The 27602-nt window shown below is 39.7% G+C and overlaps 1 protein-coding gene across 2 annotated transcripts in view; it reads left to right on the forward strand.

Moving 5' to 3' along the window:
- Positions 1-27602, forward strand: part of negr1 (neuronal growth regulator 1) — a 386601-nt gene that overhangs the window by 330593 nt on the left and 28406 nt on the right. Inside the window, exon 7 of one of the 2 annotated variants that reach the window (XM_052010858.1) lies at positions 22772-22902. In XM_052010858.1, the coding sequence (XP_051866818.1) occupies positions 22772-22872 (101 nt within the window). In that variant the 3' untranslated portion in view covers positions 22873-22902. Of the gene's footprint in view, positions 1-22771; positions 25646-27602 lie in introns of those variants that run through there. The other variant, XM_052010857.1, reaches the window with a different exon arrangement.

The raw sequence follows: 27602 nt of genomic DNA on the forward strand, positions 1-27602 counted from the left end.
GATGTCTATGTAGAGTAGATGTATCCAATTCCTGTTTCGCTCCTTTAAGCCCATTTTTCACCGTTCACTCTACCACCAATTTTGATGTCACCTGCAAACTTACTAATCATGCCACCTGCATTCTCTTCTAGATCAATAAGATATATGATGAACAACAGTGGACCCAGCACTGATCCCTGTGGCACACCACTGGTTATCGGTCTCCAATCAGAAAAGCAGCCCTCCACTTCCACCCTCTGTCTCCTTCCACCAAGCCAATTTTCTATCCAAATAGCTATCTATTACACCGGATCCCATCTGTTATAACCTTTTGGAGCCGTAGCATACAGTAACATATAGTAACATTTTAATCCTCCGCCTCTGCCTTGTAGAGGCCAGGTGTCAACTCTCGGATACCTCCTCATACCTTCCTCTTGTCTATGACCCCACCAACGAACACCAGGCCACTCTCTCTAAACTGTCACAGATCTCATCACATCAGGCTCATCACATCACATCATCACATCTGATCTCATCTCCACAGCCTCCAACCTGATGGTACCCCAACCCCTCATTTCTGGCTTTTATCTCTTACCCAAGATCCATAAACAGGACCATCCTGGTAGGCCCATTGTTTCTGCCTGCTTCTGCCCCACTGACTTATTTCCTCATATCTTGAGTCTTTCCTGCCTCCCTTAGTCCAGTCCCTTCCCACCTACATCTGGGACACCTTGCATGCCCTCTAGCATTTTGACAACTTCCATTTCCCTGGTCCCCATCATCTCATCTTCATTATGAATGTCCAGTCTTTATGTACTTCCATCCCCCATCAGGAAGGTCTAAAAACCTCCGCATCTTTCTATAACAAAGATGCAACCAGTTCCCCACCACCAACACTCTCATCCACCTGGCTGAACTTGATCTTACCCTTAACAACTTCTCTTTTGACTCTCTACACTTCCTACAAATCAAAGGTGTAGCCATCGGGACCTGTATGGGCCCTAGCTATGCCTGTCTTTTCATTAGCTATGTGGAGCAGTCCCTGTTCCAAACCTTCTCTGGTACCATTCCACAAACTCTTTCTCTGTAACATCGATGACTGCATTGTTGCTGCTTCCTGCACCCGTGCAGAACTTGTCAATTTTATCACCTTCACTACTAACTTTCATGTTGCTCTCAAATTCACCTGGGCTATTTCTGACTTTTCTCCCTTTTTGGATCTCTCTGTCTCCATCTCAGGAAACAAATGATCCACTGATATTTACTATAAACCCACCAACTCCCACAGTTACCTAGACTACACCTCGCCCCACCCTGGCTCTTGTAAGGACATCATCCCTTTCTCCTAGTTTCTCTGTCTCTACTGCATCTGCTCTCAAGATGAGGCCTCCCATTCTGGTATATCTGAAATATCCTCCTTTTTCGGGAAACTTGGCTTCCTTTCTATAATGGTTGATGGAGCCAGCTCTTGAATTTCCTCTGTTTCTCAGACTTCTGCTTTCACCTCACCGCCCTCCAAACAGGTCAGAGATAGAATGTCCCGAGTCCTCACCTTTCACCATACTAGCCTCTGCATCTAGCACATAATCCTCCATCATTTCCACCAGCTGCAATGAGATCCCACCACAAGCCACGTCTTCTACTCCCTACACTTTTCTGCCTTCCACAGGGATTCCCTGGTCTGCTCATCCCTCCCCACCCACCCCTCCCCGACCCCTGGCACTTTCCGCTCCGCTGAACCACATAAAGTACAACACCTGTCCCTAAACTTCCTCCCTCACCACCATCCAGAGACCTGAACAGCCCTTCCAGGTGAGGCAGAGAAGCACATGCACCTCCTCCAACCTTATCTACTGCATTTGGTGGTCATAAGAACAAAAGAAATAAGAGCAGGATCATGGCTGATTAAGGGTTATGGGGAAAAGGCAGGTAGGTGGAGCTGAGTCTATGGCCACAGATCAGCCATGATCTTATTGAATGGCGGAGCAGGCTCGATGAGCCAGATGGCCAACTCCTGCTCTTATTTCTTATGTTCTTATACCCCTACTATGCAAACATCTATCTAACTGTATCATCGGTCCCGATGTGGCCTCCCCTACGTTGGCCACACCAAGCACAGACTAAGGGACCAATTTGCAGAGTATCTGTGCTCTGTCCACTATGGCCATCCCAAGCTCCTGGTTGTGTGCCATTTCAACTCCCACTCCCACACTGACCTGTTTGTACTCAGCCTTCTCTACTGCCGGGGTGAGGCCCAACACAAGGGCCCAACACAAACTAGAGGAACAACACCTCATATTCGACCTGGAGAGTTTACAACTCAATGGCATGAACATTGAATTTCAGGTAACCCTCACCTCCTATGTTCCCCCTCCCCTTCCATCTGATCTACCTCCAGTCCTCCCATTTTTGTTCACCTTACCATACCCTCCCCCCTCCAGCCACCCATCACCCATTTTCATCCCCTTCCTTCTCCTGATTCCATCCACCTACCACCTACACATTTCACCCAGAGATCTCCTTCCCCATCTGGTTTCATCTGCCCTTCACATCTCCCATTATCACCTTCTTACCTATCAGATTCCAGTGCTGGTAGCCTTTGTGTTCCTGCTTATCACCCTCCTTGCTGTCTCCACCTTCACCCTCCCCACCCCTCACCTGGCTCCATCTACTTGTCATCCTTCACTGTCCACCAATCACCTACTGTCCTCTGTCTCATCCTTCCCCCTCTTCTCTTTATGCTGGATCTCTTTCCCCCTCCATTTTCAGTCCTGATGCAAGGTCCAGACCCAAAATCTTGACAATATCTTTCCCTTCGTGGATGTTGCTCAACCAACTGAGTTCCTCTAGTAGATTGTTCGTTGACAAAATGTAACCTTGCAAATATATTTCATTTTTCAGCAGAATATGCAAGACTGTCTTAGATAATCAGAGGGTGTAGGATAAATATTCTGTCTGGTGATGTCAATACAATCAGCAGGTCTTTACCCTGCATTCTTATGCAGATGAGGATTATTTCTAGGCTCATCAAGTTGTTCAATATGTGGGTGGGTGGAGGTTGTGCCAACGTTACTTCCATTCTAAACAACCATCATTAGATTGATGAGGGAAAGGGAACTTCGTGTTTCAAAAACAATATACTGCATATGCTGGAAATCTGACGCACAAATAGAAATTTTTGTAAATTCTCAGTCGTGAGTCAGATTGTGTGAAGAGAAAACAACTCATGTTTCAGATCAGTGATGTTGCATCATGCCCGGTGTTGCACCCTACATGAAAGACATTGAATGAACCAAGGCCGACCTTGTCATTTTGTGCCAGGATCACTTGGGCACTAGAGTTTGGAAGAGCGATAAGTCGTCAGAGCCTTTTATTGATGCTAAGCATCTTGGACCTGTGGCAGCTGGTTATTGCCAAACCCAAGAGATGATACACCATCAAGTCCTCCAGTCTGAGACAAGATGTGCTTAATCATTCTTAAGTTGGCCCACTATCCATCCTCAAACCCTAGCCCATTATTAACTTTTTATGGCTGCATGGGTCCAATTGTCCCGGGCCTCACTATTCCAGAATCAGGTAGTGAAAAGCATACAAGGCCTCAGTGAAGGTTTCAGCCAGCATTCTGCTGAGGCGCTGTCCACAGAATCCCTGACAGCCTTTGACAGGAGGTAAGGCTGGGACTAGAGTTGTCCTCCTGTCAAAGTTTGTGGGGTTTCAAAACAGATTTTAAATATCTCAGATATTCAGAGATGAGCAGCCCAGTGGTGCAACTAGTAGAGCTGCTGCCTCACAGCTCCAGTGAGCCAGGTATAATTCTGACTTTGCTGTAAATGGGTAGTTGATGGTTGCTGAGGACTTGGTGGGCCGAAGGCCTGTATCTGTGCTGTTATGTCTCTATGCCTGTGTGGAGTTTGCACGTTCACACTGTGACTGTGTGGGTTTTGCCCAGGTGCTCTAGGTTGCCCTCGCATCACAAGGATGCATGTGTTAATAAGTTAACTGGCGACTATAAATTGCCCCTCATGTGTTAATAAGTTAACTGGCCACTATAAATTGCCCCTCAGGTGAATTAAGAAGAAGTTGACAGGAGTGTGGAGAGAATAAAATAGGTTAGCGGACACCGTCCTATCCTGTAGGATACTGTAGGACAGTGGGCACTGTAGGAGAGTATAAATGGGTGCTTGCTGGTTGGCGCAGACTCGGAGTGCTGAAGGGCCTGTTTCCATGCTGTATGACTTTTTTTATGTTTTAAAACCATTATAATTGCTGTAAATAATTTTAAATAATTAACTTTCTTTAAAATATGAAATAAATTATTAAAACATAATAAATAATGAAAACATAAATAAGTGAATTTAACCTTTCCTCCTCATCTCCAGGCTGGGGACCCATTCGAAGGAAATGGGGTTCCAATCCTATGCCATTGGGGCAGATTTCTCAGCCTGCCCCTGGGGAATCCCAACACATTGGGCTTCACTGCCGGCTTCCATGTCCAGAGACAGAGCAGAGTGATAAGTACATGAACATCTGTCACTTCACTCATTGTGAATTCGTGATGGGGCCATGTAATCTCAGAACACACTTACCTTCAAGCAGCTGAATGCAATCAGTTCCCTTAAGAATCATCGGCTAGTCAGTTTGATTCAGCCCAGTGTTGGTATGAAGTGGAACCAGAAAACAGGAGTAACTCCTTGAGGAAATGGAAAAGTGGATTCACTCTCTGACATTGTACACAGATGTGAAAAGCAGTTTTATCTTGACTGCAAAATGGTCCTACGGCCCATCAGAAGGTTTAGCTAAAAATATGTAGCAATTTCATAACTAGCAGACTAGGACTCAGAACCTCTGGATGATTAGTCCAGTGACATAACTACAACTCGACGGGACTCTGGGACACTACATGGCAATGTAAATGAATATAAAGTTTTTTTTAAGCTAATGACTTCAAAATAATTATTTCTGGGCTAAACCTTGAAGCAAATGAAAAAGAAAATAGAGACTGGCAGTTTAAAAGAAATCAAGAGTTTCACAATATAGCAGATTCTTTAAAAAAAGGATTCTATGAAATGTCTCCCCACACCTAACATTTTTCCAGTCCAAGCTACATCATGCATCCACCTGGGAACTGTCAAGCCATGTGCTCTGTGACAAGTTTCTGCAATCCTGATGCTGAACTCATGCCTATAATAATGTTTGCTGCTTTGTCTGATACTAGCCAAAAGAAGGTATGAGAGGGAGATCAGTAGACAGGATTACTTGCCAGGATGCCAGCAGCCATATCTGCAGGCCACATGCCTGACCAGCAGTGGTCTCAGGAAGTTTGTGATGCAGGATCTGAGTCAGCTTTTGCTGATGTGCAGGACTGGCTTCAGCCAAACTCACAGCAGCATTGGCAATGTCAGTGGCGTTTAAGGTCACTGGCACAATCAGTTTGTTATGTTCCTGTCAGCTTCCAATGTAGTATTAGAAACAGCTGTAAGATTCACTAACACGTTACTCACAGACAGCAGAAGCAAATGACTGAGGCTTTGGACAACATAATCCAGCCTTCTATTCCCTTTCTTAATGACTAAGAGCAATGCAGACCTGCCCCATGACACCATATGACTACATTTCCCAAGCTAAGGTGAGCCCTTGACTGCAGTCAGTAAATTCTTTACCATAATCGTTGAAACTCCTTTCTTGTGACTTACTTCAGGCTCTTTCTACTCCACGGGCTGTGTTCCTTGGAGTCTGTTTAATTGTATTGATGGTTGTAGTGGTGGTTTATAAACACGTGAGATATATGTAGGGCATTTTCTTATTCTGCTAGTCCAGCTCCAGGGTATCAAAGTGGTGACAAATGTTGGGTTGAATGACAATCAATTTGGCTGTCACCTGACGATCATTCCTCCCCTACCCCCTCCCACCACGCCCCTCCCCCCCCCCCCCCAGGCTCCCATAGCACCCATAGTAACCCCACTGCATGTGTGGTCAGAATATCCTTGGTCTCCTGATCCCAGAGTCAAGGTGTAGCAAGGCCTCAACAGGGATAAGGCCTCAGCTAGTGTACACTATGTCCCCACCCCAGAACACTCTGGCAGTCCTTAAAAGGAGGCAAGGCTGGGAATGAGACTCACCTCTTGAAAACATTGTCAAGACTTAGTAAGAGATTTTAAATATGAATTCCACAGCCAGTTAAACATGGGCAATTACATTGCATATCCCAAAAGAAACCTTCAAATGCAGGATGTATTACAAAATAATAACTTTAAGCTATTCTTTCGCTGGTATATGTCTATTACCATAAGTAATGAAGCCAAAACCTGTGTGGCTGAAGCCTTATTCCCTTGTTGTTTTATAAATAAGGCCTAATTAGACTAGCTTTATCAATTGGAATCAAAGGTCTGTCATTTCTAAAACAAAAACAGAAAATGCTTAAAAAACTCAGCAAATCAGGAAGCATGTGGGGAAGGAGGAATAGTCAATGTGTTGGGTCTGTGATCCATTATCAGAACTGTAATTCCTAAAACTCCTTCAGTCTCAACCTTTCCTTTTGGGTTAGGTGTATTTTATTGCAGGTGATTCATCTGCACAGTGATAGATATGCACTCAAACTTTAAGCCATGCTGAATGTTATCAGAAGATAATTCAACATATAGTTAATTTGCAATGAAGCAGTGTGCTTTCCTCTGAAGACGTGAGTTTGTGAAGTTTTTCAAATGTAATTTGTAGGTATAATGCAAGTTCTCTTGGGTACACCTGATTCAGCCACAAAAGGATTGCATGGTTGGGTGCAAGTTTGGTGTGAGCCAATAGTAAGAGAGTAACATGCTATTCAGCAAAAACTTTGTTTCATACAGATGCAGGGTGGAAAGTTGGTTAATGGTACTTTAGGATGACTCAGAAGGAATTATACGTAAATCATGAAGAAATGGAAATACTTGCATCAAAACCAAATTTCTTCCTGTGCCTATGAGAGTATGGAAATTCAAGGCTCTAAATTATTGATAGCCACTTGAAAAGATTTTCTGCTTCCAATCATCAAAAAATTGCGCTTTCCTTCACATTCCATCTTTGTTTCCTTCTATATATTGCAGATATTTGAAACAATGCTTGCTATTATTGAAGCAGCTTTTGTTCATTTATATCTTTGTTCTCCTTTTAAATTTTGATGGTGCCCTTGAATTAGATTTTTCAATTCAGTAAGTACATTAAGCTCTGCAAATTGGGAATTTAGCACACGTTTTAACTTTTAATGCTTTTTAGAACATCTATCTGCAGCCTTTTTCACAATTTTGACTATATCATTTGCTCATTATCGCCTTTTGCCAACTTCAATATAATGGGCTGCATCATGATTTGGATTCCACTGTATGCTTATGATGAAAATTCACTTAAAGGTTACTGATTAATAAACAGAAAAGTACTTGTTAGCAGACAAAAGTAGATGCAAAATTCACAAGGTGTTTTTTGATCAAATAATCAAGTGAGAATTTGTTCTTTTGAAGGGAGTGTTTTCATGAAGATCTACTCAGCAAACATTTTTTAGATAAGCAGCGAAGTCTCTTGAAATTTTTCATTGTAGTATGATGCAGAAACCAGCCTTTTGCAGTTTTTCACAAACCCCGGGTGAAGGGCTGCAGCTAACTGCACTAGTTGAAAATAGAACAAATGCCTAGATGTATAGTAGTGGTTAACTGATACCAGGTTTAAATCTTCAACAATGCGTTGCAATTGGTTTAACCCTTACCAATCTCTGGTCAAACACTGAAACCAGGGGAATATGCATTTGTGACACTTTATGGACTGCATTTGTTGTTTATTTGATGGCTGATCCTAAGTTTATTTATTAGTTTACAGCAAAATGAATAGAGGGCAGAAAATCCAGAAATCTGACTTCGGGGAGTTTAATTTAAAATGCAGAGTTAAAATATCATGCATTAATATCAAATACCCACATTCATTTAGAACATTTGAAACCAAAAATAAATAGTTTAGGCCTGAAAGATGATGAATCTTTTTCATGTTTAGGATGAGAAATCTAATCACATTTTAGACATTTGAAAGGAGGCTCATGAATAAAGAAAACTAGAGCATTATCTGTGTGCATACCATTTATAGATTCAAGTGGAACTGGAATTGCCAGGGAGGAGCTAGCACTGAAATAATCTGATTACATTTCTATTTGTAGCCTTTGAATATGTAGTTTATTCCTCATTACTGTTTTACCAAAGAAAAAAATGGAGTTCAGGATTTTGTTTATCAGCACAACTAAAACACTGCCCAGCTTCTTAACTGAAAGCTTGAGTGGTGATAACTGATCATTCCCAGGGTACCTGTGATAAAATAATGTGAATCCATTTAGCGGAATGTTGATATTTAAGATACAAAGAAGTTTGTCTCTTTTGCTATAGGTCTTTGTGCTTCAATGATGGAGTGATTTTTTGAGGCAGGTCAAGAAGGTTGGCAAGTTCAGTGGTCAGATGATGCTTACATCTCCCATAATAACATTGAACATAACAACAAAGCTTCCATTTATACAGCACCTTTAAAGTGGCAACCTCGTCTCACAATACTTTATCAAATAGAAATTTGTCATTGATTAGTTTGAGGTATATCATTCTTCAGTTTGTATGTGTGTCTCTGAGCTTCCAGAATCAATCCTGTCATCTTACAAAAGCAAATCTGTGGATGTTGGAAATCTGAAACAAGAACTGTAAATGCTGGAAATAAAAACAGAAGTGCTGGAGAGGGAGAAACAGAGTTAAAGTTTCAGTTCAATAGCCCTTCTTCAAAACTGGAAGTGAGAAAACAAGTGTGTTTTAAGTTAACAGGGGAAGAGACAAAGAGGACAAAGTGAGTGTCAGATTTCTAGCAACTGCTGTGTTCTACATCTCACAACTCCAGCACGTTTTTGCTGTTTTTTCCTTTCACCAACTGCTCTCATTCATCTCCCTTTGCTCACACTCCTCCAGAGAGATCAGCAATGATTTGCTGAATGCAATGCCGTCACCTGGACAACACTGGTCACAGGCATTCCCTTTGTTCTCTCCACCCTTCCTCTTCTCTTCAACATAAAACAGGCTTGTTTTCTCATTTTTCCAGTTCTGATGAAGGCTGTTGACTTGAAACATTGACTTTGCTCCTCTTTCCACAGATATTGTTTGACCAGCTGAATATCAATAGCACTTTCTGTTTTTATTTCAGTTTTACAATATCAGTAGTTTTTACTTATTGAATACTGGAAATAGTCTGGCAATCAGATAACTTCTATGGAGGGATAAACATAGTTAATGTTTCAAGTCAATAACCTTTCATCAAAGCACTCACACTGTGACTTCCCCATGTTCCAATGAAAGCCAATAGGAGCATGTGGAACAGTGCCCTCGCTTTCAATTAGGCACTTTGCAGCGTTTCACTTATCAGAGGCCAACAATTTGCAAAATGAAAACAAAAAGCTGCTGATGCCAGAAATCTGTAATAAAAACAGAATATGCTGGGGACATTCAGCAGGTAAAGCAGCAACTGGAGAGAGATAGCTATCATTTAGGCCAGTGATTCTTCACCAGAATTTTGGATTATGACTCTGCTCCCCAATTTATACTTCTTCCAGAAAAAATGTTTCTTGGTCTGATAAAAACTCATTGACTTGAAACATTAACTGATCTGCTGGAAGTCCCACCATCCAAGATATTTTGCTTTTGTCTTTAGTTTCACAGTAACCAGCTGCCCATTCCTATAATCATACCCTCTCGCGTAAGGAACCTTTCTTCAAATAATCTAGACATTGAGCAAATGTAGACTTTAAAACAACACAGGGCTGAAAGGAATTTAGTAGCCTTTTCTTATCATTTATTCAGATAGCATAGACATCATTGACAAGGCCAACATTAATCACCCATCTCTGATTGCCATTGGTGGTCTTCTTGAACCACTGAAGTTGTGTGGTGAAAAGTTTCCCACAGTCTTATTAAGGAGAGGCTTCCAGGATTTAGACCCAGCAGCAATATCGGAACAGTGCAGTCCAAAGTTGTGCTGGTGGTAATTCCTGATGTCCTTGTCCTTTTAAGTCATGGATTTTGGTACTGTTGCCATGGCCTGACAAAGCTGACTCAGCACAGACTAAGATTAATTGCAAGGTTTGACATTATTATATAGATTGGTAGATTCAAGGAGACATTTTTCCACTAGGCTAATTATGGTATCTAACTACTTTAATAAAAACGGACCTACGCAACTTTGGATCTCAGATCAATGGCTTTGTTCAGCGTTTTGATTAGTGAGAGGAGAGATTTATTCCCAGCAAAGGTTATGGATGCAGGGAAATTAGTAATGGATAGTTCTCACAAAGCTGGCAAAAACTTTATTGGCTAAAATGATCATTTTTTGCCCTGTGGAAATCATACATTGTTGACACCATCAAAGTGTGGCATTCCTTACCATCCTCAATTTATCATTTGTCATTTTATTTTTCTGTACCCAGAGTCAAGCAATATTTTTCTGAGATGACAGTCTTGCCAACTTTTTTTTATATCTTCATAATATCCTCCATTATGAGCCATAATCCTTCAGCTAGATTTATGATTTTTATTTTAAAAATTAACATGTGGTTTGCATCTTATATCAAGCTGTTTTTTTAGTGAGTACTCTACTGCAGAAACAGTGTTTTCTACTGTGACAACCTCTAGCAGTGACTAGAGGCTAGAGAACAGAAGCATAGCTTTTCACTCTCATTCACCATCTGTTGGTCTGTGCTGAATGGTAAGGACAAGAACTGGATTTAGGTTGCATGTATGCCTGCACTGTTAAAAGGATTGCCAACATTTTCTCTCTACATTGACACTCTTGGGGAGAAATGTGGAAGTTAAAAAAAGAGTCTGTTATAATGGCTTCAGTTTTACTGTAAGTGATGAAGGTACAGCTTTTGCTACACACCTGATGTAAAGTTGCTCACAGACAATTTGAGAGCTTGTCAGCAGAAATCTTTTCTCCTCTTATGACATCAGCTTTAATGTGGCAGCCTCAGTAGGGCCACTGTGAGGTCTATGAGCAAGGAAGTAAAAGTTAGGATGTTCAGTCAACCAAGTACAAGATTCCTCATTAAAACACATAGAAGGCAGTAAAAAAATAAGAAATATAAGTAACATTTGAATCATTGTACAGGAAGAAAAATAAAATTGAGGCAGCCACAAGAGATTAAGGGAAAGAAATAGAAGAGCAAAATGGGAAAACCGTAAAAATGAAAAATTTATTCCTTAAAACTTGTAATCATGATTGACGCATCTATGGATTTGTACACCAAGCTCCAAAAAATTGAGTCTAATACTTACTGCAACTCATAATTGAATCTAATAAAAGTAGTAGGGAAGTTATTGGAAAAAAACTCACAGGGATAGGATTAATCTACACTTGTAAAGGTAGGGATTTTCAAGAATAGTCAGCACAGCTGTGGTGATAGGAGATTCCATCTGACTAATCTGATAAAGGCACGGTAGTGTACCAGTTAGCATAACGCTTTACAGCACCAGTGACCCGGGTTCAATTCTGGCTGCTGTCTGTAAGGAGTTTGTATGTTCTCCCCATGTCTGCATGAGTTTCTCCGGGTGCTCTGGTTTCCTCCCACATTCCAAAGATGTATGGGTTAGGAAGTTGTGGGCATGCTGTGTTGGCACTGGAAGCGTGGCGACACTTGTGGGCTGCTCCCAGAACACTCTATGCAAAAGATGCATTTCACTGTGTGTTTCGATGTACATGTGACTAATAATGATATCTTATCTTATCTAATTTGATAGAGTTTTTTGAAGAAGTAGCAAAATATATTGATATGGGCAGTGCTTATGCTGTAGTATACATGGACTTCAATAAGGTCTTTGGCAAAGTCCCACATGGAAGGCTGCTACAAAAGGTTAGAGCCATGGGATCCAAGACAAGTTGGTAAATTGGATCCAAAATTGGCTTGGTAATAGGAGACAAAGGGTGATAGTGGAGGGTTGCATTTGTAATTGGAAGCCTATGACCAGCAGTTTGCCACAGGGATTGGTGCTAGAGCACTGATTTTTTCTTATATACTTTCAATAACTTTGATGTGAATGTAGGAGTATGATTAGTAAGTTTGCAAAGTAGTGTAGTCTTAGGTTATGGAACGATATTGAAAAGTTAGTAAATTGGGTGGTGGCAGATGGAGTTTAATCTCAATAAGTACAAGGTGATGCATTTTGGGAGACAGATAAGATAGTAAAAAGGTATACGCGATGCTGACCATTAAGCTGGGGCATGGAATGGTACTTATGGTGCAACTTCATGCGAACGTAGAACAGTACAGCACAGGAATAGGCACTTCGGCGCATGATGCCTGGGCCGACAATGATGCCTGTTTAAACTTATCCTATCTGCCTGCACATGGTCCATATCCCTCCATTCCCTACCTTTTCATGTGCCTAAGTACGTCTTAAATATTATGATGGTACCTGCTTCTACCACCTCCCCTGGCAGCGTGTTCCAGGCACCTACGACTCTCAGTGTAAAAAAAACTTGCCTCATAAATCTCCTTTAAACTTTCCCCCCTCACCTTAAGTGTATGTCCTCCCATATTTGACAGTATTTAACTGGGAGAAAGACCCTATCTACCCTATCTATGCCTCTCATAATGTTATATATTTCTGTCAGGTCTCCCCTCAGCCTCCGATGCCCCAGAGAAAACAATCCAACTTTATCCCACCTCTCCTTATAGCTAATGCTCTCTAATCCAGGCAACATCCTGGTGAACCTCTTCTCCACCCTCTCCAAAGCCTCCACATACTTCCTGTAATGCAGCGATCAGATCTTCACACAAAACCATACAGCTGCAACGTGGCTTCCCACCTTTTATACTCAACACCCTGACTGATGAAGGCAAGTATGTTGCATGCCTTCTTTATTACCCTGTCTACTTGTTTTACCTCTTTCAGGGAGCGATGGACTTGCACCCCAAGATCCTTCTGTACATCAATGCTCCTCAGGGTCCTGCCAATTTCTGTATACTTTCCTCTTACATTTGATTTCCCAAAGTGCAACACCTTACTCTTATCTGAATTAAACTCCATCTGCCATTTCTCTGCCCACATTTCCAACTGATCTATATCCTGCTGAATCCTTTGACAACCTCCCTCACTATCCACAGCTCCACCAATTTTCGTGTCATCTGCAAACTTACTAATCTGCTCACCTACATTTTCATCCAAATCGTTAATGTGTGTGTATATATATACACACACACATTAATATATATGTCACAAACAGCAGAGGTCCCAGCAGTGATCCTTGCAAACATCACTGGTCACAGACCTCCAGTCAGAAAACACTCCCTCACCACTACCCTCTGTCTTCTATGGCCAAGCCAGTTTTGAATCCAATCTATCAAGACTCCATGAATCCCATGTGCCTTAAATCTTCTGGATCAGCCTACCATGAGGGAGCTTGTTGAAAGCTTTACTAAAGTCTATGTATAGAATATTTACTGCCCTGCCCCCAGTAATCATCTTCATCACTTACTTTAGAAGGGATCTGAGAAATAACATTTTTTACCCAGGGGTAGTTGCAATTTAGAATACACACCTGGGAAGGTGGTGAAGAGAAATACTCTGACACACTTAAAAAGTCCCTGGATGAGCAATTGAATCATCAAGGCATAGAAGGCTACGGACCAAGTACTGATATGTGGGATTTGTTTAGACAGGTGGTTGATGGTTGGCGTGAAGATGGTGGGCTAAAGTGCCTGTTTCTCTGCTGTATGGCTCCATAATTCCTTTCTCAAGGAGTGAAAGTTCACACTTCTAAAATTAAACTCTCAGAGCCAGTGATGTTGACCAGCTGTATATATTTTATTACATTATTAACAATGTCTACCCTCAAAAGCTCTACCTTTTCAGTGTACCTCTCAGGTAAGAATAATGAGCAATTGGCCCATAATGTTTATTTCTCTGCAGATTCTGTCACCAAAGACTGCAACAGGGGAGCCTTTGGAGGAGCCAATTATTATTGACAGAAACTTCCACATTTTTGTCCTTAACTGAGCAAGTACAGGCACCAAAAAGTTTAATAACACTGTTTTGTGCTATTAGTACTGCAAAATTTCAGGCATACATAAATATATAAGTCATCTTATCAAATACAGTTAGCCTAATTGTTAGTATCTCAGCCTGATGGCATATTGACAAATGCAAGATATTAACCTAAGATCTTCGTGAAGTTCTACTGGTAATGTATGGTCTGTCCAGGAAAAAAATGCCTCAATTTTATTTAACACATGGGATAAAAATCTTGTTTTGGACTTTGCCACACACACACACACGAAGAGTTTAGTTTTGGGGTTAACGTTCGAGGTTTAACATTTTTGAATTCTAACATACTAACATTTTTACTTTTATTTTACGTATTATCATAAGTAGTAATTAATAAAATAGTTTTTTAACACTGAATCATGCTCAGTGTGTTTCTTTTGTTGCTGGTTCGTGACAAAATGTAGAATCATTTACTACTAAGCACAATTTTCACATAGAATTGTAGTTTATGGCTTAGATTATCTTTTTTTTTCATTTATTAACCTAATTAAGTAATCTGAACAAGCTATTGTTTTAAAGTCCAGATTTATTTATTTCTCCTTATCATATACAGTAAATGTAAGTTAAAATAATAATGTGGACAACTCTCCATTAATCTAAATGGAAGAACTTGGTGTAAATGATCCACAGCATTGGCTGTGTTGTTAATATTGTTCCATCTTGTGAGGAAAGAAAAATTATATCAACATCTATGAGAGTCCTATATTTTACAAGGTAACAACATCATTAAAGATGGAAGGCATTGTATGTACAGAGGAAAGAGAGAAAAGAAAGCCCATATAATTAATCAGATATCAGTGGATTAGACCAATTACAACGTAAATAATTATCGTATATTTCTCATTCATAATGCACTTGCAGAATATTGCAGGGAATTTATTCAATAGTTTTAGTCCGATACACTGTGGGAAAGATTCATATCAAGTTATGAAAAGGGTTGCCAATTTGCATCAGGAGCATGGTGGTGAGCAGCTGCGAGTTGATCTGTGGCACAAAGCTGTATATTCTTGTTTCTCAGGGACTTTCTTCTTTTGCTATTCTAACATTCCCAATTTTATCTCACCTGTACCCAATCTACCACTGCATTATGTCAATTGTTTGTCTCTTGCATGTTAGCACAATCCTGCTTGATATTTTCTCCCCTGTTCTTCAAGCGTGACTAATTTTAGGCTTCCATCTCCTCTGTCAAATTTCTTCTCACTTCCCTCTCCAAATATGCGATGTGTCCTTTTCTATTTTTCTGTTAGATTGCAACATAACCTGACTGTTTCCTTCACCAATATTCACACTAATTAATATGAGACTCATTTTGAAGTTATCTGTCTGGTACATTACAAGAATAAAATTCAGTCCTCCTTCAGTGGAAACACCAAATCACAAAAAAAATTTGTATAAATCTTTTAATTTCAAAATTTAAGCTGTGCAGTTGTACAGCAAAATACCTTGTCTATGTGATACACTGTAAATTCAAGCGTCTAACAACACCCTTTGTCTTAACAAAAGAGCCATTCAATTCAACAAACCCTTTCTTGCCAATATATTCACTATCAATTCTACCAAATATATTTCTTGAGGACAAATTTTCCTCAGCCCTAAGATTGAGTTGAGATCAAAGTTTGAATTCCTGCCATCTTCTATCAAGGCTTAGCAGGATTGTGCTTTTATTTTAGATTTTCAGGTGAATAGCCTGTATGCCTGTGTCTCAAAGGTTTTCTTGTGCTTCATCATCATTTTAATTAGTTAATACTCAAAAGGGTTGGGTTCAGCTGTACTAAATCCTGTGATATTTGTATTTGAGAATTTATATGCAAGGATTAATTCTGATTTCATATCTAACACTAGTGTCACTGTTGCTGTCCTACACCTTTAATGTTAAGTTAATGCGTGTGGAAATGGTCAAAATATAATTGATCCCAGTGATAAGACTGATTTTCCGAGGCAGATTTTGTTGAAGTACAATGCAATGGATGTGTGCAGTAGTAGAGACTCGGGATGATGCATGATTTTTCTGTACTTCATCATTATCATCAACAACTGTTGGAACTGCTGTACTAAGCTCAGTGAGAAAAGTAATAACAGTTCCACAACTTGAGCCTTAAAGGCATCTGCTATATTAGTGGGGAAAGTCAAAGAGCAGACACAGAAAATATACAGTATTCTGCTAAGAGACCACACAAATACATTAGGTTCTACTGAAGGTTGGACAGCCAGTGGGTGAATTGTTCCCTACTGATTGTTTCTGATGTTGAACACCTCAGTATCATCCAGTATGTTGCAGTCTGACTGTTTATAATAATACAACTTGTTTTTATCCTGGGTGTGATACTAGTTGCTTTATCACTTCTATGTTGTTTTCTAAAAACTTCCATGTTATTTAACAATTACATGGTAGGAAATATATTACTTGCTCTTATAGTCTTATTTATATATAAAAACAACCAGCAAAGATTAAAAAGTAACATTGGTGGTGTCCTTAGAAAAGTTGAAGTTTAATTATCACATGCATCCAAAGCTGAGTCTGATTTCAAAATTAATGATAAGTTGAAGAAGCAATTTTAGGTTGATGGCTGTCTTCATGGTTTCAAAAGCTTTGGTAAGGTTGTTGGGGTGAAGCAGTTGATCATGGTGCTTCATTGTGATAGCACCACATGTAAATGATGAGACAGCATATTACAATTCAAGTTGCATAACTTTAATAGTATTTTTCCCAAATATTTGTTTTCATTGATATATTCCCCCCTAAGTTTATACAAATCTCAGTGCAGTTAGAAAGGCCACTTGTTCAACCCACCTTGACTTACACATTTTGCAAGCAGTTTATTTCACGTCGTTATTGTACAATCTGTGAATACTTTTAACACTACTCCTTTTAAAATGCCACCCAAAACTGGTGTTTGTCTGTTATCATCTGTCTGTCAGTAATTGTTTGCTGCATTATCTTTCCTAAACTGATGAAAGATGTATGTCATTTTTGTTTTTCTTCCTCTCCCCTTTTTGTAGAACTAATTGAGCCTACTAGTTTTACTAGTCATCCTAGTCCTCCCCTAACCACAGGTCAGTATGCCCGCATGCATTTAGCCAGATTCTTTTGATACTTTTTATTTTATAAACTGAGAGAAAAGTGGGAAATTTAATTTGATTTTTGTATTTTACTGATTTTGGTTTAATATTCCTCAGTTTAATTTTTGAAGAGTGATTTTTTTTCAGGTTCAATTATCTGTTGAATTTAAAAACAAGTGGGAAGGAAATTTTAATCCTCAACAGGTTAACGAATTTCTGAAGCTTGCTTATGATCTGTTCCTTTTTCTAATCATCTTCTTTTTCGCCTAATTAATTCTCACTATTATCTGCAAATTATGCACCTGCTTACCACAGTGCCAACTTCATGATCACTTCATTTGAACACCCACATTCATATTGCACCTTGCTAGTGAATTAGAGATGGTATTATTCCAGAGTACTGACCTGCACTTCCAACTAAAAGCTCAATTTGTCCAAAAGCTCAAAAAGACTTAAGTAGCATTAATGTGCTTCAGGAAATTTAAAAACTGAACCAGCAAATATTGTTTTTCAATTAAATATCAAGAAAACATTAAGAGATGTGATTTTTATGCTTTTTTAATATAGCTCGTAGGATATCACGACTAATTAGTTATTTGATATGTTGCACAATAAATCTTTTTTAATGTAATATGTTTTGAAACTAAGACTAACTGAAGTTTCACATTTATTGGCTCAAAAACTAAATGAAATCCAAGGTGCAGTTTCAAGAAATATACCCCAGGAATATCCTTTGTTTGATTCTTATTCCAATGCCAAGTTAGCAGATATAGCTGGTGTAGAATTCAATACACAATTGGTTTCTATAGCTTATTTCCCCTTCCCTTGTGTTTGAAGTGCTTAGATTTGTTTTTTGCTTTATTTGAACAGCATTATCTCGACTGATGTATCATCCATCTCTCAAATTATTAAATGACAGACTTTTACTTCATTATTAGGCACACATACAGCAAATAGCTACTTGTGTGTTAAAGGTCACCAAGCACCATCTGTGAAACTATAATTTTGCATGAGCCACCACCTCTGAGGGTAACAGGACACATAGAAAATTGGATAGTGACACCAAAAATCATGTTTTTGTTTCATGTTTCAAAAATGGTTAGAAATGTCATTTGGTGTAATGTACCTATTTCCCTTTGGTTTTTCTTTGGAGTGAACAACAAGAAATTTTGAAGAAACTAATGGGACTGGGTCAGCAATTTAGCATTTCTACAGAATCATGGGCTTCGTGAGTTGAATGCCATTTCCTTGTTCCATGCATTGTAAGAGGAATTCATCTGTAACAACAAAGGCACATCAATGCATTGTTACCTGCAGCTCCAATGACTGTTCTGGTTGTGGACTTACCACTGAAACTTCAACAACACAATGAAAAACATGGGATTATTGTAAATTGGTGATTGATGGTTAGCATGGACTAGGTGGACTGAAGGGCCTTGTTTCCATGTTGTACCACTCTCTGACTTCATGACATCTAGTACTACTAAAGACCCTAAAACACTGTTTCAGATGCTATGCTAGAGCATGCACAAAAAAAATAGAAGTTAGGTGTATCACTGGGACTGTTTCCTAGGATGAGGATGGTCGGAGGGGAGAGAGCCCCAGTGGTTAGGGCTCAAGAAGTGGATCAGAGCCTGGAGGAGTTGAAAGCAGTTGTGTTTCAGGACTTGGAAAATTGAGATTCCGTGGTTGATGCCTGTAGCTGGTCAGGAGCTCAGTGAATGACTGGGGAGAGTGTGGTCAAGAAAGTGTTTGGTGGGGAGGTGGGCTGAGGATTATGAGTCCGGTGGTCTGTTTGGGTGAGGACCAGAAAATGGGGTTATGAGCTCAAAGGAATATGCATAAATAACTAAATTAAAAGGAAGTCACTTCCATTACGTTCCCAGCATAAAGCTGGGACCTCCTTGAGGACTTGTATTTTAAGTTGCTAAGATAGCAGCATACTTGAAAGCTTTTGTTCTGAGAGTGTCCAGTGAATGGCCAACGACCAGAAATAATTTCCCCAATAATGGAAGTGGAAGAATGTCATTTTGTATGCATGTGATGTGGAAATGTATCATTTTTGAAACAGAAATTCACAACCAGAAGTGGCTGGCTGAATTTGCAGACTGAAGCAATTTGACCTAGAAATTATTGTATTTGCATTTCACTGAAGGAGAAATCTTCTACACGTCTGAATTTCAAGACCTTCCTGTCCTTGAGCATCATATTGCGCAGTGGAAAGAAGCACTTCACTTTAATTTGCAAGTACTCACTGCTTTAGCAAACAACATGCTGAAAAGTTAATAGCTTATTCAAAATAATAAATTAAGAATTTAAGACTTACCAGCAGTTGAACATGTAAGACCAACTTTAAGTGGTTTTGGGATAGTCATCAGGACTTTGCTCTGATGAAATTTGAAAGCATTTAGACATTACCTTATTCGGTAAAATCACACCAATTTTGTTGTGCTGTAGAGAGTCTGATGTTTTCTTGTGTCTCTGAGTGGTGTGTATACTTTAAAACTTACAAAAAAAACAGAAAACTCGTGATGATTAATTTTGTCATGTCTTCCATTGCCCCTCACTTGATTCCAACTGAACTATGCTGTTCTTTGATAATCTCTTATCATGTGAACAGTTTTAATGTTTGGTCTGATACTTTGAATGACCTTGACAAGTAATTTTAATCTACTCTGGATTACTTTTGGCAAATGAGCTGTTAGCAATACATAAATATTTAACAGCTGATGAAAGCTGACAGTCTATAATCCCAAAAATGTAACTGAATTCAAATGATTCCCTCATGGCAGGTGGATCCCAAACTACCTATATTCCTTTTCCAACATGCATCAAGAAGTCTGTGAAATCCATTCATTCATATTGTCCACCTCAAAGACCTGCCTTGTTGATTTGTTCCACAAGCTTGTTAGTCTTTGGGTGAAAATCTTCCTCCTGACTTTCCTTTCTTCTTCCTTTCTAATTTTAAAATGCATTTCCTTGTCTCAAACCACATCATTTGGAGCGATTTTTTTCTGTATCAACTTTGCTAATTGTCTCAAGGAACAACCTCAGGATATTGTTATTAGAGAGTTTTTATTCATTTACCTACAGACTTTTATATATTCCATTTAATAATGATTTTATATTGTTCAATCTTTAAATATGTTTTTTGCGCTGTTTTAAAATTAACTCTTCAGTCTGATAAGAGCAATGTGTCAGAATATTCATGTACCAGTGTACGTGGGGCTGTTAAAATATAGTGTAAACGCCATGAAATTTAATTTAGTTCTGCCCATTGGCTCGGTGAATAACCTACTGAATCTGTTGGGTTAGCATGCTATGGTTTGATCATTGGTCTATCCTGGTTCATGTCTGTTCATCCAAGATGGTGTTGAATTTTGTCAATGTGGGTCAAATACCCTGGGTCAAAGACAAATAAGGTGCAGTCTCCACCTCAGGAGACAGATTTGCCACTGACATCTTCTATAAACCCACTGACTCCCAGAGCTACCTCGACTGTACCTCCTCCCACCCTGCCTCTTGTAAGGATGCCATCTTTTTTCCTCAATTCCTCTGCCTCTGCCACTTCTGTTCTCAAGATGAGGCCTTCTATTCTATGACTTTTGAAATGTCTACCTTCTTCCCGAAATGTGGCTTCCCCATTGCCATAGTTGATGGAGCTCTCATACGCATTTCCTCCATTTCCCGCATGTCTGCTCTGCCCCTCCCTCCTTCTCAGAAAGAACAGCAATAGACTTCCCTCGGTCCTTGTGTTTCAGCCCACCAGCCTCTGCATCCAACACATCATCCTCCGCCATTTCCGCCAGCTCCAACACTATCCCACCACCAGTCACATCCTCCCCTTTCCCTCCTTTTTGCTTTCCAGGGGACCACCCTCTTCGTGACTTGCTGCTCCACTCATCCCTCCTCACTCCCCTCTCCCCGTCCTCTGGCAGCAGGTGTAACACCCATCCCTTCGCCTCCACCACCACCGCCATCCGGGGACCTACAAAGCCCTTCCAGGTGAGGCACAAGTTCACCTGGACCTCTTCCAACCTGGGCTACAGCATTCAGTGCTTGTGATGTGGCCACCTCGACATCAGTGAAACCAAGAGTCGAACAGGCAATTGTTTTGTGGAACACCTGCGCTCTGTCTGCACTGGACATCTTGAGCTTCCAGTTGCATGTCATTTTAATGCTCCTTCCCACTCTCATACTGACCTTCTTCATTGCTGTGGAGAGGCAAATATGTATTGGAAGAACATTATCTCATATTCCGCTTGGGTAGCCTACAACCCAATAATAACCACAATGAATTTCTAATTTCAGGTAACACACACACACACACACACACACACACACACACACACACACACACACACACACACACGCTCTCCTCCCACACGCACTTACCCATCCTAGTTTTAGAAACATAGAAAACCTACAGCACAATTCAGGCCCTTCGGCCCACAAAGCTGTGCCGAACATGTCCCTACCTTAGAAATTACTGGGCTTACCCATAGCCTTCTATTCTTCTCAGCTCCATGTACCTATCCAAAAGTCTCTCAAAAGACCTTATCATATCTGCCTCCACCACCGTTGCTGGCAGCCCACTCCACGCACTCACCACTCTCTGAGTAAAAAACTTACCCCGACACCTCCTCTGCACCTACTCCCCAGCACCTCTTGTGGCAACCATTTCAGCCCTGAGAAAAAGCCTCTGACTAACCACACGATCAATGCCTCTCATCATCTTATACACCTCTATCAGGTCCCCCCTCATCTTCCGTCTCTCCAAGGAGAAAAGGCCAAGCTCCCTCAACCTGTCTTCATAAGGCATGCTCCCCAATCTAGGCAGCATCCTTGGAAATCTCCTCTGCTCCCTTTCTATGGCTTCCACATCCTTCCTGTGGTTTTCTTCTCCCTTTGTTCACTTCTCCCATCCCCTTCCCCCCTCCCACCTCATTCCACCTGCCTATTATTCCCTCCAGATCTGCTTCCACCTATCACCTACCAGTCTCTGTCCCACCTTCCACCAACCTACTCTCCCGCCCCCTTTGTACTGTTATATACTGGCAATCTTTCCTCTTCCCTCTCAGTCCTGATACAGGGTCTCGACCTAAAACATTGACTTTTGCCTCCAGAGATGCTGCTTGAACTGCTGAGTTCGTCCAGCATTCTGCTTTGTATTAAGGTATGGCAGGATTTCCATTCGTTAATTTTGGAATGATTCCTTCTCTAAGTGCTTCTAAATGTATGACTATCAACAGAGATCAATACTGGGCTTGACCATTATTACAGAATTTGAAAAGCCCATCAGCGTTCACTGCCTAGGCTCATTTATAAGTACTGGTGCGTGAAGTAAGATAGTTACAGGGGCAGAGTGGAGTGTTTTGGGGATAATTCCAGAGGACTGCCTATATGAAAGTGTTTATTTTATTCCCAGTTAGAATCCTAAAAGTCACTAATTTTTTTGTAATGAAAATCTGTAGCTGGTTCATAATCTGTATTCTCCTGATTATGAAGTGTCATTTGATTACATCTTCAGTGTCACATTGAGCTTGACGTGACTGGCAGACCAATAGATGCTGTGAAGAAGCAGTATCTTACAAACGACTGTTCTTGATAAGAAAATGTGCAGTAAGGCATGACTTCTCTTATTTTCACAGTGCCATCCAAAGAACAATATGGAATCCCTGGTGGTGCCGAAGTTATTTTATCCTGGTGGTACCTGGTGATGGCACTATCCTGCCTGGTCAGCACATACTAGCAGAGGGGAAACTTGCCAGCCACAATGAACGTGAGTGGGAAAGCATGAAGAAGTTCAAGAATCACTTCCAAGTGCTGGGAACTGGAAACAATCTGGTACAGTTCATTCACAGAAAAGTGTGAGAATCAATCAGCAGTACAAACACAGGGATGTGAAACTTTCCTAGAATTACTGATCATGTAAATGTCTAAATTATATTCTTTACAGGTTATCATCCAGATCTAACACTGAACTCATTGTCCTCAATCAAGCTTTGTAGGCTGTGAAGTTACTTTTTGAGAACATATATTGTATTATCTTGCATATAAGCTGCAATGCTTCACAAATTACATTAGCCGTCCCTCCCCTCCCCATCAAGGTGCTGGTTACATGCAAGAAAAATATGGCACGCATGAGATATTATAGCCTATAATATGATTTTGTATTTATAATTTTATCATAACACTACTGAGCATTCAATGAAAACAGGCCGTGTGTATGTACAGTTCCAAAGTTTTAACAGATTTGTCCAAATATATAAATCAGGAAAATCCATTTTTGCAACAGAACAGACTAGTAACAAGAGAGAAATTCATTTCAATTAACTATTAGTCATTTTTTTAAAATTTAACATATTCCATATTTCTTCTAAAATACCATGCAGTTAAAGAATATTTTAATTCAAGAAAATGAGAAAGAATGAGGATGTTGCAGTCATGTAGTAGTAGTGTGCTGCCTCACAGCTCCTGTGACCTGGGTTCAATCCTGACCTCTGGCACTGTCTGTGTGCCTGTCCTCCCTATGACTGCATGGGTTTCCTTTGGGTGCTCTGGTTTCCTCCCACATCACAAAGACAAGTGGGTAGATTAACTTGGTACTGTAAACTGCCCCTAGTGTAGGTGGGGAGAGGGATTTGCTGGGTATGTGAGAGAGAATAGGTTACAGGTAAAGTAAGTGGGGGAATGGGACTGATGGAAATTCTTGGAGAGCCAGCATTGACTTGATGGGCCAAATGGCCTTCTACATGGAAAGGAAAGTGCAGGAAATATGGGGATATGGGTCATCTATCACAATTTACCCCTTCCATTTTTCCCTTTGTGTTGACTTTGTTCAAAGAGTTCTTGTGCTGTCCAGTCCCATAGTGATTTTAGAATATTTCATATTTCCTTACAACACAGAAGAAAGCCATTTGACCCATCGAGTCTATGCTGGCTCTCAGAACCATCCCGTCAATCCCATTCCCCAATTTCCCTGTAATTTATTCTCCTTCGTACACACATTAACTGCTGCCTGATTCTCCTACCACCTTGGCTAAACTAGGGGTAATTCATGGGGCCAGTTAACCTAGCAACCAGCATGTCTTTGGGATGAGGGATAGCATAAAAACTAGAAATCACTAGAAATATGAAAATATAACACATTATTTTGGAAATAAGTTGCAATAGATAGAGAAGATTACCTCCATTTGAGAGGAGGTTACTCCATATGAGACGTGACTGAGTCACAACTGATCTCTATATGAGAGTGAGAATTTCCATCAGAGCTAATTCTAATCTGATGGAGAATCCCAACCAAAATATCAGCCTTCATTTCTTTTCCAGCTGTTGGTAAACATTTACTATTTTCTTTTCATTGTAGAATAAATGGCATAATTTTTTTTCATTCTTGTTTTGCATTTGAGTCTTACCTCTGTATATACTCCCAGTTTATAATGTAGATGGGCTCATCATGGCTGAATGAATATGTGGCTTAGGTACCAATTGTGTGGACTGTCTCTGTAACAGCATTTACATTTACAGGTTGTGATTTGTATGAAGTCGCAGCACATAAAATCAACATGCATTCATATACGAAAGTTAACAAGTATTACTGCCATTTTAAAATTTTAGCACATTCTGGAGCAAGAAAATGTAAAAATCAAAGTTTGCCACTCTATGTTAACAAGAATTCTACCATTCAATTATTTGACCAGGTGATTGCAAGTCCATTTGGAACAAAGCAAAACTATAAATCCGTTTCAGGGCTTCAAAGAAAATAATCTGTGCCAAATCCTATAGCTTTTACACATCCATAACATAACTTAAATAGTAACAGTGCCCTGGATAGAATCTGTTTTCCAATAATGTTTTCTGCACTGAAACAGGCAACATTTTAATTAACTATTAATTTATTTAAAAAAACATAAAACACCAGGAATATCCTTTTTAAAGAACAAAAATAACTAGTAATTACAAATCTCATGATTTGAAAGATCTAGGTGAATGTGAGTTAGAAAAGCAAAATAGTATTCAGTGAGGGAACTCTGGTAAATATTCTCCCATTGTCATTTTAATTTATTAAAGTGGAACTGTCTTTACTGAAACACTTAAAGCTTGTTTAATTTGGTTCCCTTGGCATTTGTGGTGAGCCAGTTCACCATGCAGCACCATTTGTTTCCAATGACACCATGAAGAATATATTCTCCATCGCCCAACTGCTGACCTAAATCCTCAATCCATGACCAGAACTCCTTCAATTTTGCATCTTTATGAATGAACGTTTGGAAAACCTTCATTACAGTAATTGTGGAAGGTGGAAGTGAAGCCAAATAGCTGTAAAACATTTACAGTCGTGGTGACCTCAAGTGTAAGAAGTGATACATTTCGTCATCTTCTTAATAATTTTATCTTTTGCGACAAACCTTTTTCAAGAAGATTATGTTCACTTATTGTATTGAATAACTGTAATGATGGAATTGATAAAAATATATATAACTGCCATATAATAAAGGTATACAGTGGATCAAACACATTTATTGGCTGGAGAAACAAACCTCCTCTCATCCCATATATGGCGGCTATTTCAAAATTCAAAAAAGATATTCAGGATTGCCACTAGAGCTTGAAATGTTGGATGTGTGCAGTATTCATATCTGGCCAATGCAAGCTATGAAAGCGATGTAACAATTTTTTCCTTATTTTTTTGGATGCGGATGTTACAGGCAAGGCTAGGATTTATTGATGATCCCTAATTCACCCTGAGAATGTGGTGGCGAGCCAGCTTTTAAAGTGTCACAATCCTCCTGGTGCAGGTACTTCCACAATGTGCTTGTGTCAGTAGTTCCAGTTTTTAAACCTCGCACCAAAAAGGAACAGTGCTATATTTCGAACACAGCATGGTGTGTGACCGAGAGGCAAACTGCTGGTGGTGGTGTTCCCAGTCATCTGCTGCATGTGTCCTTCTTGGTGGTAGAGACCAGGGGTTCAGGAGGTGCCATTTGAATTTTGCAGTGCATTTTATACCCAATGTAAACTACAGCCGTGGTAGTGCCAATTGTGGAAGGAATTAACATTTAGAGTAGTGAATGGGGTGCCAATCAGGTAGGCTATTTTGTGCTGGAATGATACTGAGCTTTTTGTGTGTTATTGCACTTTTCAAGAAAGTGGAGAATATTCTAACACATCCCTGCCATGTGCCTTGTAGATGCTGAGACCTTTGAGGTGTCAGAAGGTGAGTCACTGAATAAATGCTTCTAAAACTAAATGAAATATGGTTTGAAATAGAACAGAAGTAGACCAGAGAACAATGAAAAATTTAAAGTTTTATCAGTATTGTTCAGCTACTGAAAAAAATCACTTCTATCAATAAATTTTGCTGTTGAAACAATTGCAACCAGAGGCTAATTATCCTGAATTGCTTCCACCAAGTTACACACATCTGTAACCATTAATACTACATCTTAAAATGTTATAGGATAAAATGTTCTGCCAAAACTGTATCCAAAATTGGAGTGGACAAATATAGAATTATTACTTCCTGTATTTTTAGTTTGAGCATGTCTGATATGAATACTTTATAAATCATAAATAATAATTCACTGAAATTCTAGAGACAACGCTCAGCATCCATGAAATCTGGACCAATTGGTGACTTTCTCATACAAAATCATTGTTTTTTTTTAATATTGTAGACTATCTAACAATGTCTTGAGCTCTTCTGCCTGCCTGAGCTGCCTAATGTGATTTGTGATGTGGAAAATAACACTTACAACAATAAGGCAGTTTTTTACTTTTTTGATGAAATTTCAACAGAGCTATCAAATCTCTTCCTTCACATCAAATTCTGCAGTCACGATCCATCCACTTTGATATGTGAAGTGCTTTCAGAAAATATTGTCACTGTGCTGTGCATCAAAAAATTGGACAACTAGGAAGTTAATGTATGTAAGAAAATGGTGAGTAAAATAGTTGATTAAAGCAATGAATCTGGTTTAACAATAAATTGTACCTTTAATATTTATAGCAGCACTGCTTTTCCAAAAATTGTGTTCAAATAATTTTAACATTTTGATTCAATGATAGAGTATAAGAGATGATACAGTGAAAATTATTGAGCTGTAGCCAAACCTTCAATAGTAGCCTTAAATACTTGGTATACTGTGATTTGTAGTTTGATCCTCAAAGTAATGATTTTGGTCAGGGCAATAATATGTGTTACAGTTGGTTTCTAGATTCTTGAGATAGGCAGGGGAATCAGTGGCCAGGAATCATGATTGCTTTGTCATGACAGTATACATGTACTGATGTTGGATGAAAACAAGTAAACTTTCTGGTGCCCTTTCCAATGATCATGTCGCCTGTTAATGCTGTTTAAATCTGTGTAAAAATTGGCAACTGAGGGAAGGAGATGATAGCGCTGCTGAAGTTGCAACTCATTGCAACTTGGCAATGAGTCTCCTTGCAACTTGGCTGCCGGAAATGGTGGTGGAGGCT

Source organism: Pristis pectinata, chromosome 3 (assembly GCF_009764475.1).
Source record: "Pristis pectinata isolate sPriPec2 chromosome 3, sPriPec2.1.pri, whole genome shotgun sequence".
Lineage (NCBI taxonomy): Eukaryota > Metazoa > Chordata > Chondrichthyes > Rhinopristiformes > Pristidae > Pristis > Pristis pectinata.